The sequence below is a fragment of the Microcebus murinus genome, chromosome 10 (assembly GCF_040939455.1).
Source record: "Microcebus murinus isolate Inina chromosome 10, M.murinus_Inina_mat1.0, whole genome shotgun sequence".
NCBI classification, from domain to species: Eukaryota; Metazoa; Chordata; class Mammalia; order Primates; family Cheirogaleidae; genus Microcebus; species Microcebus murinus.
Window position 1 is genome coordinate 99,724,669 of NC_134113.1, and position 13,787 is coordinate 99,738,455.

The following is a 13,787-nucleotide window of genomic DNA, read 5'->3' on the forward strand; positions in this document are numbered from 1 at the left end:
GGTTGTCTCTGCTCTTCTTACGAAGAAGAAAACTAACACTTGCTAAGCACCCACAAAGTGCATAGAAACAACTCAGTCTGTTCGCATTTCTTGTTTTAATAGGGGTGTGGTGCAGAGCTTGATTTTTTTTCCCTCACCCTGTTCCCCAGGCTGGAGTGCAGTAGCAGGATCATAGCTCACCATAGCTTTGCACTCCTGGGCTCAAGCGATGCTCCCACCTCAGCCTCCAACTATAGGTGTGTACCACCATGTGCAGCTAATCTTTAAGTCTTTTGTAGAGATGGGGTCTTGCTATGTTTCCCAGGCTGGTCTTGAACTATTGGCCTCATGCGATCCTCCTGCCTTGGCCTCCCAGAGTGCTGGGATCACAGGTGTGTTCACCTTGCCTGGCCACAGTTTGGCTTTTGAGTCACCTAAACCTGCATTAAAATCCCAGGATTTTTGTGAGGATTACACAAATTAATATTTGTTAAGGCGCTCAGAGCTGTATGGGGGTACATAATAAGCATGATACTAAGTATTTGTTATAAACAAATAATAATGACAAAAAACTAGCTCTGCAACCTTGGACATGCTACTTAGATTTCCTCTGACCTTCAGTTTCCTCAGATGCAAAATGGGAGACTATAATATTTGTCATATGGATTGAACGAGATAAGGAGAGAGTACACTAGCCCAGTGTCTGGCTCTTCATTGACAATCTATATAACTTCCTTCCCCATTTTGCTTCTAAATGTTACAGATACAAATGGGTCAATGTATTTATTGATTGCTGCTTTTAAAGTTGGAATATGAGTAGCAGGAGGAACAGCAGGCTGTCCAAGGACAAATGAGCTGCTGAGCAGGGGACACTACAAGACCCCAGAGTCAGACCCAGCACGTCTGGGCTCACCCGCCTGCTGTGTCACAGCCGTGTCTTGGGGGCCAGGTGTACTGCCCACTGTGCTGGGCGCTCAATGGGTCGTCAGTGAGTTCACCCTCAGCACAGCACTAGCAAGCACCACACACGCACAGAGGTCTTGAAATAAAACACATGAAGAATGACAGAGCCTAGCAGACAGAGGGGAGGAAATGGTGAAGAACGGAGCTGGAACCCTGTAAAGCCACAGCCCGGGGAGTGGCAGTTTTAGGCTTGAGTAGCGTGGTCTATGCTGCGTCTCACATGACTCCACCTCAAAGATGCATCAAGATGAGCCTTGAAGGTATATTATGGCATGAGGCAGAAGTCTGGCTGGAGGAATAGAATGAATGAGTTCAGGGTAAGAGATGACAGAACAGCAGGACTGCAAACAATCCGCTGTAGCACAGTCGTGGAGAAGGGCACTCTGAGGAACCAAGTTCCCAGGCTGGGTGCAAACTCCTCCGGCTCTGGGATGCGGCCCAGTTTGCTCTGGACTCACCTTCCCTGAAGCCTTCATCACTCTGCAGGCATGACCCGTCCAGTCTTGCCACAGCCTGCCAAGCCAGGCTTCCTATTTTACATAGGAACAGACATGGAGGGGACAGTGCTTCTGTGAGCTTCCTCACCCCGCCCCCCTGCCCAGCCCAGGCTCATGCAAAGTGATGCGTGGGCCAGGGGGACCTAGGCCTCCTGGCTCTCAATCTACCAGAATTTTCTCTCTGGGTGTGATCTGGGGGCAGCAGATGATTAAGCAAAGAAATAAAGTGAAATTTACTTTGTGAAAATTAAAGCCTCACACAAATACTGTGTCATGCAGAGGGATATGGCTAGCTTTAAATCATCGGAGGAGGGCAGTTCCTGTTGAGAGTTGCGGTCAGAGGCATTGGGGGTGAGGCTGGACAGATGTACACTGCAGCCGGCAAAGTCATTGTTTAGTAAAAAATAACCAGGTTTCTAAAAGATTCTCAGTTTTCAAAAAGAGAGAATACCCCAATTTGCATCTTTTCCTATTGATCATCTCACTTTCCAATTCATTCGTCTCGTCCTTTACTGAGCTTTAAAGAAAGAGTCTTCTAATTTCTCTCAACAGCCCAAGGAAGAGTTTAAGGAAGTTGGAGTCTCTCCTGCCCTTGGGGACCTGCTGGACTTGTGCCTGCAGGGTCCTGCCAGCCCCTCGGTGACTGCACAGATGCATTTGGAGGGATTCTGGCCCTGCGCTCTCCTGTGGGCGGTGCGGGGCCTTGGTGGTGTTGGCCAGGCCTCTCCTTGCGTTGACAAGCCCCTCTCTGGCACGGGCTCATGAACTCTTCTCCCGTGGCTGTCTGCATACAAGGGAGACATTTAGGAGCCTATCCTTCCATATGCCATCTACGAGCCTCCTCCCAGGAACAAAAAAACACATCTGATTACCATGCAAATCAACACCCTGGCCTGAGCAGGAAAGCAGGCCTGGCTTATGGCTGGTAAAAATGCTTTCTCTTCCCTGGTTCAGACAAGTAAATCTACTGTTTGACTTGGGGCTCGAACTGTCTGGTGAGGTTGTCCTCCCAACTTGTCCACCTGCCAGGTGAACGTCAGAACCCTGGTCCTTTTCCTGGGAGCAGCTGGCCCTGGACAGAGGACTCCACACCCGGGCACCTGGCCCCTGCCTAAGAAGCCCCTTTGCCCATGCAAGGCGCAGACGCCCGGAGAGCCCCGCGTGGCTGCAGGGCGTGTGTCACGACATCTTCCAGTTGTGTGAGGAAAGCTGTTTGCCAAAGGGAGCCCAGGTGCTAGATCTTTAAAGAAAGAAGGTTCTAGACATTGACAGAGTGGACAGAGCAGACGTGGAACTGGGCTGCTGAGCTCTCTGCTGCAGTGAGGGCTCCCAGAGCACCCACCTCCCGACCCGAGCTTTCCCTCTGCCTGTCCACACGTGAGCTTAAAGCCCCAAGTGGAAAGAAGCTAGCTGCGGGGACCCTTTCCGCCTTGGCCACATCCTCGGGGCTCCCCCAGTACTCCTCACCTTGGCGGGGCCTGTGCCCCCATGTCAAAGCTGACAGTCATTCTCAGGAGGGAAAGCTATGCCTAAGGACAGAGCCTGCAGAGGAGAGATGGCCCCACAGGCACGCCTAGATGCGAGGAGAGCTGCCTCGTGCCGGCAGGTCCAGGCCAGCAACGCCCTCTCCCAGACCCAGAAGCAGAGCGGACGGGCCTCGGCGGGCACTCCGCGGGGCGACCCCGAGGGCACCATCGCTCTCCTGAGAGCTGCGCGCCGTTGCGCCTGTCAGTGGGACTGGAGCAGGTGGTGCTCTGGGAGTGGCTCCAACCAAGAGAGGGCATTTGACGCCACGGTCCATGCAGCTCTGACCTCCTAGCGTCTCATCCCAGTTATGACTTGTGCCTTGCTCCCAGCCGCCGGCATGCTGAGAGCCTTACTGATGAGGACGGGGAACCTCCCCTCTTTCCGCCGCCCTCTGAAGCAGCCACGACTTTACTGCCCTCATTTCCTCTTTCCTGAATGATAACAGGGGCTTCTGAAAAGCCCCCAAAGCAGAGAAAACATAGTGGCGACTGAATTACTGCCCCACTGTCAGCTGACACCCTGAAAACGCTAGCCACAGCCTCTGTGTCTGCGGCAGGCCCGAGTCACAGCCCCAGACTTCAGACGATCGCTGCAAGGCGGGCTGCCTGGCCACGGGGGCCCGGGCGCAGGGCAAGGGTGCAGGTGGAGTGGGCTGGGGGAGCCGGGTGGCGGGAAGGCCGCCCCCACTCTGGAAGTGGCATCGAGGGCACTAGGCAGCAAGTCTCTGGCCAGCAACTGGGAGGTACAAGGACAAGGCTCTGCATCCTGAGGATGGGTCAGGTGGGAAGAGGGAGGGACCGAGGCTCTCAGGTTTCAGCGCCACACTAAAATGCTGACACTAAAATGCTGACAGGAAACCTAGTCAGAAGCCCAAGGCACTGGGGAAGAGTGTCTGGGAGCCCCAGGGCTCCCCAGAGACAGCCCACATGGGCCTGCAGCAGCAGGACCGAATGCAGACCCTCGAGTGCTCCTGACCGCTCTCTGCCTCCCTCAGGACAGGTGCGAGCTGGCCGCGAAGAGTCTGCAGGGCGGGCCTCGGCCCTGGCCGCGGCGGGGACAGGCGACTGGGGGTGGCCGGGGAAGGGTGGAGTCAGGAGACAACCCACGCTGGGGGCCCAGTCTTGCCCTGTCAAGAGGGGCTCCGCAACAAGTCCATTTCTGGCAGAAAACCACCAGATGAAGCAAGGGCAGGGAGGACGGCTTTGCGAAGCCGGAGCAGCTGGGCTGAGGAAGCCAAGACAGACGGACAGGGGAGAGCGTCACGGGAAAGGGGCAGGGCCTCGGCGGTGCTGCTGGAGGTGTGGTGCTACGTAAATGCACGTTGAAGTGAGTTACAATAAACAAAATCCAAAAAATCAGTTCTTGGTTGCACTGGCCACATTGCAAGCGTGCAGGGCCACAGCGGGCCAGCGCTACGTTACAGACTGTGTGCGGAACACTCTAATTACCGCAGAATGTTCTGTTAGCGCTGGTCTAGAGGCTTCTTTCATCCCTTAGGTTTGCAATGCCTTTGGGTCCTAATTAGTCTGGTGACATGAAAGTAGGCCCTGAGGCTTCAGTCACTCTTATTCAGGAAAGCTGGGCCAGGGCTGTTCGCAGGCTGGGGGAGGACACACAAGGACTTGATTGCAGACGCTGGCCGCCTTGGTGCCCCGGGGAGGCCTGAGGGGCGGAGAGTCCTGCTGCTCACTGAGTGGGCAGCGGCCCAGTGAGGGCCGGGCGGGGCCCTGCGGCCTCAGCCCTCCACGCCCGTGGCAGCCTGCCAGGAGGGGCGTCGTCAAACCTTCTGCCCGGCTGGGGAGACACTCCATCCCTGCCTGTCCCTCACGGTCTCCTGCAGCACCCACGTCCTTCTGCGACAGCATCAACAGCAAGTCACTCCTGCCAGCACCACGGCCTGCGGGCCAGGGCGGCTGAGGCTCCGCGCCCGCCCTCCAGGGCTGCGCCAGCAGGGCCAAAAGCGGGCGCAGCCAGGGACTGCCTCGCTCACACTGTTGGCCCTGAAGGACGCCAGTGTGGCCCTGCCATTGTCACCTCAGGCCAAGGTCGTTTGGGACACTTAACTGGCATTATATTGAGTCTATGGATCAGTCTGAGGAGAAATGACATTTTAACAATATTGAGCTTTCCAGCTCACGGACATTGATATATATCTCCAGCTATTAGCTTGTCTTTGATTCTTCTCTCTAAAATTTTACAGCTTTCTCTGTAGAGGTCTTAGCCATTTTTTGTTAGATTTATTCTTAGGCACTGGATATTTTTTAGTGCTTATCATATTTTTAAGGGTATCTTAAAAATTTTTTTGCTGTCTTTGCTGGTAAACTTCAGTTCGTAACAAGAGGACAGCCCAGCCCCTCAGCTGCCTGCAGAACATGCCAGCCAGAACTTCCATGCCGGCCACCTGGGCCCGCACCCTCTGGCCACCTCCAGACAGCTGTCACACGTCCAGGGAGGGGGTCCCGCCAGTGCCACCATCACCCACCGCTCTCAAAGACCGTCCCCACAGAGTCCCGAGGTTTTGTGGGAGGCTGAATTTTTCTAAGCTGGTTTATATGCACCCCTAGATGTTTTGTGTGAAGAGTGTGGACGCAGGGAGGGGTGCCTGGATTTAGGGCAGGAACTTATTGAGTCTGCTTTCCACAGTGTGGTGAGTACGGACGGAAAGGAAGACACCGGGAGTGGCCAACGCGGTGACAAAAGTGAGAGAATGAAGCAAGCAGACCCTCTGGCCACCACACCCTCCGCTAGTCACAAAGACTAACGGGCAAAGAAGCAAACTCGAGCAAGGACAATGTCAGATAACTGCCCCCCACCCCATGACCACGAATACCAGTCTCTAGCTCCCTGCTGCCTGGCTGTCCTTGTGCTGTGAACTGTGGGAGCCCGAACACAGCTGTGCCGTGTGCACGGTCACGCCAGTGACACACAGAGTGCTGCACAGAATCCCAGTAAATGGCGAGACCAGGAAGCTGTTGTGGGTTTCAGGTCACTGTTAGAAGCTGCTGGTTCTTGGGTCAGACCCAGCTAGATATTTCTTCCACAACTTTGAGTGGTTTCTGGTTTGGTTTTCTGCCTGAAAATTTGGGGGATGCTTTCCCTGGAGTCTATTTGTGAGTGAAGAAAACAGCTTAGGGAGAATCCAGAGACCCTGGCTCCACTCCGCGCCTCCCTGATCCCTCCCTTGCCAGAAGTTCCCTTATGGGAGCTCACGGTGTCCTCAGTTTCCCTTCTCTTCACGCCACAGATCAACCCTGGTGTGAATGAGATGCAGGGTGGCTCCAGATGGTTCTCTTCCTTCTTTGGGAAAAGTCTCTCTTCTTTTTTTCCATGTTTTTACAATAGAAAACCAGGGATTGAGGAGACCAGGGGCCACTGTGTGGTCAGGCCACCCTGACTGGTACTTCCTAGGAAAGTGGCTCGTTCCTTGACTTGCAGGATTTGGGTAGAGTGTCTTTCAGGTGGAGGCTCCTGCAGGTGTCAACTTCGTGTGCTTCCTAGGGAAGGTTGCCCAGTGCCTCTCCTGTGTGCGTGAGACACGATTCCGAGAGTCCGCTGCAGGGCCCCACGGACTGCCACAGACATCGTCAGAAACATGGCTGAGTCAACTGTGGGATGACTCAAGACTTCGAAAGATTTAAGCTGTGCGTCTCATAACACTAGATGAAAATGATGCCCGTTCCCCACTGCCAGGACGCCAGGTGAGGCGGAGTGCAGCTTGGCAGTGGCCCACACTCCTGGCTCCCGGTCATGGGGCTGTGGGCAGTGGGCCTGTCGGTGCTCCCGGGCCTGGGCCTTGGGACAGGGCCTGTGCGGGAGACACTGTGGCCCTGAGGAAGGTGGCCAGGGCCACTCAGTGGTCCTCGCCACACCAGGACAAAATGTGAGCCCCTAAATGGGACTGGACTTGGACAGGAAAGTGGAAAAGAGCAAGTTTGCTTCTCCGGAGGAGGCGGGAAGCACCGTGCTCCTCACCAGATCTGCTCACGGGGAGTCTTATTCGCTGCACATCAGCCACGGTCCCTGCGCATTCTTGAGTGAGGGGAAGAATCAGCACCGTAAGGGTACTGTCTGTCTTATCTTTTAAATCACCCAAAGGTTATTTCCCTCTTTCTTAAAAACAGCCGGCAGAGCTCTGGCATGGAGAAGTGCTGGCTGACAGCTCAGTGTGGTGGAAATCCGTGGACTACAGGGTCAGAGGGGCTAGATTCCAATCCAGTCCTGCCGCTGATTAGCGGTGTAATTAACGCCGGGCACTTCATTCTCCAGCCCCACTTTCCTCCGCCCTTCAATGGGGACGCAAATACCCACCGCACAGGGTGTTTTGAGGATTGCACGCAAAGATGTGTGAGTAGCACATGATACGGTGTCAAAAATGTTAGTTGAATATGAATTCAAAGCAGGCTATGGATATCTTGTCAATGAACATGGACACAACAGCCAAGGAGGACCCTTCCCCAACCCCAATCAGTCCTGGGAAAAGTAAGAATTTGAATAAAAACAGGAGACATCACTAGCCTCCTCCTCTGGCCTCCTGCTGACCTGTGCTGCCTGGGAGAACTACTGAAGGGGGTGAGGGGAGGGCTCAGAAAGTGGGAGGCATTTTCTCGTCTGTAATTGCACGACTTTCCTAGAATTCCTTCTCATCGCTCTCCAGAAGGTGCTACAGCAGCCGGGGGGCCGCTGAGTGGCCTCCCTCAGAAGCAGCTGCCATTGTGGTGAATCCCAGGCCAGTGGACATGGTGACTGTCCTGTCACACCAGGACAGCAGCGCTGGGCCAGCCAGGAAGGGCACAGATAATCCAAAGTGACAGGCAATCCAAACTTCCCTACCCTGCCTCGTTCAGCCAGTGGGTCCAGTCTTTTCTCCCTTACAAGGAGCAAGGTGATGGGCAGGTAACTGCTCTTCCTGCATGGGCGCTGTGAGTGAACAGGTGCCCCTGGGCAGGAGCCCTGCGCCCCACACATTTGCAGCCCTGGCCTATATTCTTATACGAAGTTGGTCTGTGGGGCTGGCAGAGTGGGCAGAGGGCAGAACAGAGGCCGAGTGGATCTGGGGGGCTGGGCCGGAGAGGTTTGGTCTGCCAGTCTGTGGGCACACTTTCTGTTAGGTTGTGTCCTGGGGCGGGGGCAGAGCGGGATGGGAAATGGGGAGAGGGATTATCATCTGCCTTTGCTAGAAGGAGGCCCAGCTCAGGGAGGAATCTCCTTCCTGCATGTCCCAGCCAGGTCCAAGACCGTGAGCTGATAGTCTGTTTCGAGGGTGGCTCTTGGCAGGTGCAGGAGTTGGAGCATTTGCCCTGGAGAAGGGTGGCCCTTCATGATGGCTGTGCCCTCACCCTCCTGCTCCCACGACGCGCTCCCAGCCCTTCCTGCTCGGCCCTGCCGCCTGTGAGGCCTACCTTGGGTTTGAAGGCAATGAGCTTCAGGATCATCTCCACGGTGAAGAGGCCGGTGAAAAGCATGTTGAGGATGTTCATGGCGATTTTGAACAGGCAGCTCTGGCCGTAGTGCTGCATGGGGAGGGGAGCCGTGAACACAGGCCGGGCTGCCTCTCCTCTCCCCGCCTCCATACCGTTTTCTCAGAGCTCTCATCTCAATAGCCTGAGGATTCTCAGTCCTCCCTGGACCAACCCCGAAGGCCACCACCTCCCACGGGCAGTCGGGTGGACTCAGGGAGCACCCACGTTCTTCCCCCTCACCGTCTCTAGAAACAGAGTGGCAGAGTTTGGGCTGTGACGATTTTGTGGAGAACTCTGGATCAGGAGGGCTGGGCCACAGCTGCCCCCTGAAAATAGGTGGCTGTGAGACCACCCGGCTCACACCACACCTCACATGCCGAGCTCACCCTCTCCGTTCTGCGTCTCCTCCCTCTCCCCTCCCTCAACTCGGAGTCCTGCGGATTCGTTCCTGAGGCCCAGAGAGGAGGGCGCTGTGAGAAGGGACGCTCATCTTTCTGTCTCCCTTGGCGACCAGAAGGGCAATGAGCTGGCCCTGCTGCTGCCTCAACTTTCTGCCCTCTCGTAGCCACCCCTCCCACAGGCGTCGTGGGGGGGCCCCTTGGACTGACCTGCATGGCCAGGCAGATGGTGTTGAGCAGGATGAGGACGAACATCAAGTACTCAAAGTAGGTGGAGTTGACCACGTACCACACCTTGTACTGGTGCTGGTTCTTGGGGATGTACCTCCGCAGGGGCCGGGCCTTGAGGGCATACTCCACGCACTGTCGCTGGGAGGGCGGTGGGGGCGGGGCGGGGACATAAGAGAGGGGTTAACCACCTGGATGAGGTGAGGGATGGCAAGGAGGGTAGGATGTTGATGAAGTCACAGGCCTGGGTACGGTAGGTTCTGCAGAAGCCAGAGGTACCACCTACTGCTCTAGCTCACTTACAGGTTTGAGAAGGCGTTTTGAAAATGTCTGGACTTTTTGCCGCTCCCTTAATCAAGGAGAGAGTCCCTTCTAGTCCAAACTCCTTGTCTAGATCGGAAAGGAGCAAGTGTTTCTTTTTCTCACCTTGGTAATGCCTGCATGACCCCCGAGTGGCTGCTGACTGACTGAGGCTTGGTCTTCCCACTGAAGAGCCCCTATGCCACAGACTCCACTCCTCTTTCCTGTCTCAATCGATTGTCCTTGTTTGCAGGTGTCCACAAGATCGGAAGACACAGCCCACTGACGGGAGGAGGTCTGGGCTAACTGGATTCTCAGGCCTCCAGTGAAGGCCCAGTCCATTTCTCCACACCGTGCCCCGATTCCCAAACCAGGGGCCAGGTCACCCCTGCCTTCTCTCGCTCCCCTAGCCTGGTGTCCTGTCCCTAAGCCTCCCCACTGTCACCACCTTCTACTCTCCCACCTCTGCTATCAAAAACCTGACATTTCCACCTTCTAACTGGCCTCCCTCTTCCCTGTTCTATCTTCAACCCACAGTCTGTGCAGCAGCCAGAGGTCGAGCCTCAACCTCAGATGCAGACGTGGAAACCCACAAGGGGTTCAGCCGCCCGACTAGCGTCATGTGGACTGTCATGTATGATTGCACCCTGTCCCTTCTCACAAGCAGTCCTATTCCCAGGCATTTCCCCAGGGACTCTCCCCACCGGGAACCTAGCTGGGGAACAGACTTCGGTGACTACACCTCCGTCCCACCCTAGCAGCCCTGAGTCACCGGCGGTGCTGCCGGCTGTCTCTCATGGGCCACCGGAACCTGTTGTAGACTTGGCATCACCATTTCACTCTCACTTAAGCCCTTTTCTGTCCCACCTCCTGCACAGGCCTCTGCGTTTTACTTAAGAAACCATGTAAGAGTAGTTTCCCAAAGTGCTACTTTCTTGAAGTTCCAGTGTCTCTCCTCTGTACCAATAATGCCACCACCTGGGTACTTGCTAACTTGTCAGCTTCTCATAGGGCATAAGATTCTTTCTACAAAGCCTATCACAGAGGCCCCTTAAGTCGAAGCTTGACACATATTTGCTGGCTGCATGGGTTTGCCAGATCTGGGGTTTGCAGGGATTTGCATTTCTTTTGCACAGGCGCCTCTGTAAGACCGAGACCGTGTGTCTATACAGCCCTTCACTCTCCACCGCCCCGCGAGCCCTGCTTCCCCTTCCCAGGAGGCTACCTGGTTCTTGTCCAGCTCGCAGTTCTTGTACTCCTGCTCGCCCTGCTCCTGGAAGGTGACGATGACGAAACCAACGAAGATGTTCATCATGAAGAAGGCGATGATGATGATGTAGATGATGAAGAAGATGGAGATCTCCACTCGGTAGTTGTAGATGGGGCCCTTATCTTCTGTGTGCGAGTCGATGGAGCGGTACAGCAGCCTGGAGGGGGAGACAGGCCCCACAGAGGGCACTGGAGGCGCAGTGTCACCTCTGAGGAATGGTGGCACCACTGCCCTGGGGATCTCTGGGATGAGGGTGCAGGAAATAGCTCCAGGCTGGAGCCAGAAGGTCTGGGCTCAAGTCCCCAGCCTGGCCACTTGCTGGCCGTGTGACCTTGATCAAAGTGCTCAATCTCTCTGAGACTCAGACTCTTCCTTTGTAAGAGGGAGACAATGATTCCTGACTCTCCTACCTTGCAGGGTAGTTGATATGATGTATATGAAGGTGCTCTGACACTGTGAAAAACTATTTAAATATGACACAAGTCATGGACATTGATTGCAAACACTGGAAATATTGGTAAATATTGAAACAGCTTTGCAAACCAGCATGGACTCAGAGGATGTTAGAGGGAACATAAAGTAAATCTCTCTGAGAGCAAATATCCAGTTAGATAAAAGTACTGACGTGACAAAGCTTGTTCAGATCGTCAGTGGTGGTTTGGTTTATACCTAAGCGGTTTGTTTACAAACGCACATCGTCCACCCAGGCCTGCGCTGTGCCCAGGAAGCCTGTCACTCTTGGAGGTCAGGGATCATCTCCTCCCTTCCTCTGTAACCCTGCACGGTATGTGGCTGTTCTCTGGGTATCACCTATATTTGAGCACATAATAATGGCGACTCTCATCTAAGATCCATGCGCTGTTGCTGACTTAGAAATATTGATAGGATATTCTGATTTTTTATGTCATAATTTCACTGGAATACACACTGGTGGAAAAGCAGGTGTCTATACAACGCTATCTGGAGCACGGGCAGCAGAGCTGCCTGGCAGGGTGCTCAGCATGTGAGGCCACAGCTGGCCAGGCATGCATGCACGGCCTCCGCAGGGGGCCGGGGCTCGCCTGCACCACATGTGTAGACCAGGCTTTCTCTATGGAGTGGGGTAGAGATGAGCACAGCAGCACACTGCAGCCATCTCCACCCACCCTGAGTGCGTGCTGGGAGTGGTCATCTTGAACCCCATGTGGCCAGAGGGCCCACACTGGAGAAATGTTCCCTATGCCCCACTTCTCTGGGTGCCATCAGGGTGGCAGAGACCCTGACATTGTAGCTCTTGCTGAGGTTGGAAAGAGAGCTAAAAAAAAGCTCAGTTTTGGTGGAAGTTCCTAAAATGGTGATATCTGGGTGGACATGGTAGCTCATGCCAGTAATCTCAGCATTTTGGGAGGCCGAGGTGGGAGGACTGCTTGAGGCCAGGAGTTTGAGACCAGGCCTGGGCAATGTAGTAGTGAGACTTTGTTTCTACCAAAAAAAAAAAAAAGAAAAGAAAAAAGAAAAAGAAAAAAAATTAGCTGGGTGTGGTGGCACATGCCTGTAGTCCCAGCTACTCGGGGGCTAAGGTAGGAGGATCACTTGAGCCCAGGAGTTCGAGGCTGCCACAGCACTCTGGCTTGGGTGACAGAGTGAGACCCTGTCTCAAAAAATAAAATGGCAACATCTTCAGCAGTGACTGTGGCCTAAGGTGGTTCTAGACATACTCCCTCATTGCTTGGGGAGGACACGGGTAAGTAGGACTGGGAAGGTGTGTGGGATATTGACAGATATCAACAGAATTTGAGGACTGGCTGAGGGCCACTATGCTGGCCCTCTGATGTTGGGGGACAAGCCGTGGTCTGCTCACTCACTCTGGCCACCCCTCGAAGGTTGACACCGTGAAGAGGGCCATCATGGCTGCCAGGACATTGTCGAAGTCGAACTTGCTGTTCTCCCAGCTGCGGGGCTGGATGATGGGGTGGTCAACCTCCCCATCCTTGTACGTGATATAGTTACCCCTGAGAGGAGGAGAAAGAGTTAGTTCTGGGCCCTCCCATCCCCTTCACTCCTGACCCACCTGACCCCTGCATGATGGAGATCGGCCAGGCTTCAACCTTAGCGTCCTAGCCATTTGGAAGTACCTCAGTGCATAGAACCTTCAGAAATAGAAAGGTTACATGTCCTGTCAATAAGACCAGATGACATATGGGTGAAAGCCCTGGTGCCACCATGGTCAGAGAAAGAATGAGCTGTCCATCCTTTCTAGCCAAGTCCCCAGCTTCCCAGGTCTGACTGGCCAGTACCCTGGGCACCCTCCTGCTGCGACTCACTTGCATTCTGCCTCCGTCTGCTTGGAGCTGTCTGAGCAGGTGTACAGCTTTCCCTGGAGGGCAGAAGGACGTGATTAGGGATGTTCACTGATCAATGAGTCAATCAAGAAATGATTCCCAAGCATCTCCGTAGCCCAGCATGGAGCAAGTGGCCGTGGGCAGCATGCAGAGTCCAGATGGGGAGGACAGGACTCCATGGATAGAGCAGCAGCACACACAGGCGCTCAGGGTGGCAAGTGCCACTGGAGCGCAGAAACAGAAAGCTGCACTCTGTGGAAGGCGGACTCTCTAGGAAGGTCTCGTGAGGACAGGAGAGGCAGAGCTGGGCTCAGAGGGATGAACTAGATGGAGGACATGGCGGCGTGGGGGTGCAGGGGGAGAATGCTTCCTGGGGGAGAACAGCAAAACACCTTAAAGGGTTCAGGCAGGAAAGAGCAGGGCCCCAGGAGAACTCTGGCCTGCTCGTAGCAGAGGGCCTTGTCAGGGGGTGGCAGGAGCTGGCCTGGACAGGTGCAGGGCTCTGGACACTGGGCAGTGCAGGGGCACCTGAGGCTGCTAGTAAGAAGTCAGTGCTGTGGGTTTCAGCAAGTGACTGGCATGGAGGTTCCAGAGGATGAAAGTCCCCCTCCCTTTCTTGCTAGGAGGAAGAGCAGTGACCCGGGGGACAGGCAAAGCTGAAGAGGCAAGAGGCCTCTGCCTGGAGGAGCCAGGCCTCCCTCCAGCCATGTCCTCCTCCGGTCTGGGAGCTTGAGTCGGGCTGCACATGGAGGCGACATCCATGCCAAGTCTGACCAGCTACTGTCCTGTCTTTGCTACATCTGCCAGCCCCCTTGCTGGGAATGCTGACAGGAGGGGCAGGCATC

General features: G+C 54.9%; 1 protein-coding gene across 7 annotated transcripts in view; it reads right to left on the reverse strand.

Moving 5' to 3' along the window:
• CACNA1C (calcium voltage-gated channel subunit alpha1 C) overlaps positions 1 to 13,787 on the reverse strand; it is a 613,935-nt gene that overhangs the window by 79,789 nt on the left and 520,359 nt on the right. For all 7 annotated transcript variants that reach the window (XM_076007801.1, XM_076007799.1, XM_076007800.1 and 4 more), the window contains 5 exons: positions 12,925 to 12,977; positions 12,466 to 12,612; positions 10,577 to 10,778; positions 9,034 to 9,192; positions 8,366 to 8,476 (listed from right to left, as the gene is read on the reverse strand). In XM_076007801.1, coding sequence (XP_075863916.1) covers positions 8,366 to 8,476; positions 9,034 to 9,192; positions 10,577 to 10,778; positions 12,466 to 12,612; positions 12,925 to 12,977 — 672 coding nt within the window. The remainder of the gene's footprint in view (positions 1 to 8,365; positions 8,477 to 9,033; positions 9,193 to 10,576; positions 10,779 to 12,465; positions 12,613 to 12,924; positions 12,978 to 13,787) is intronic.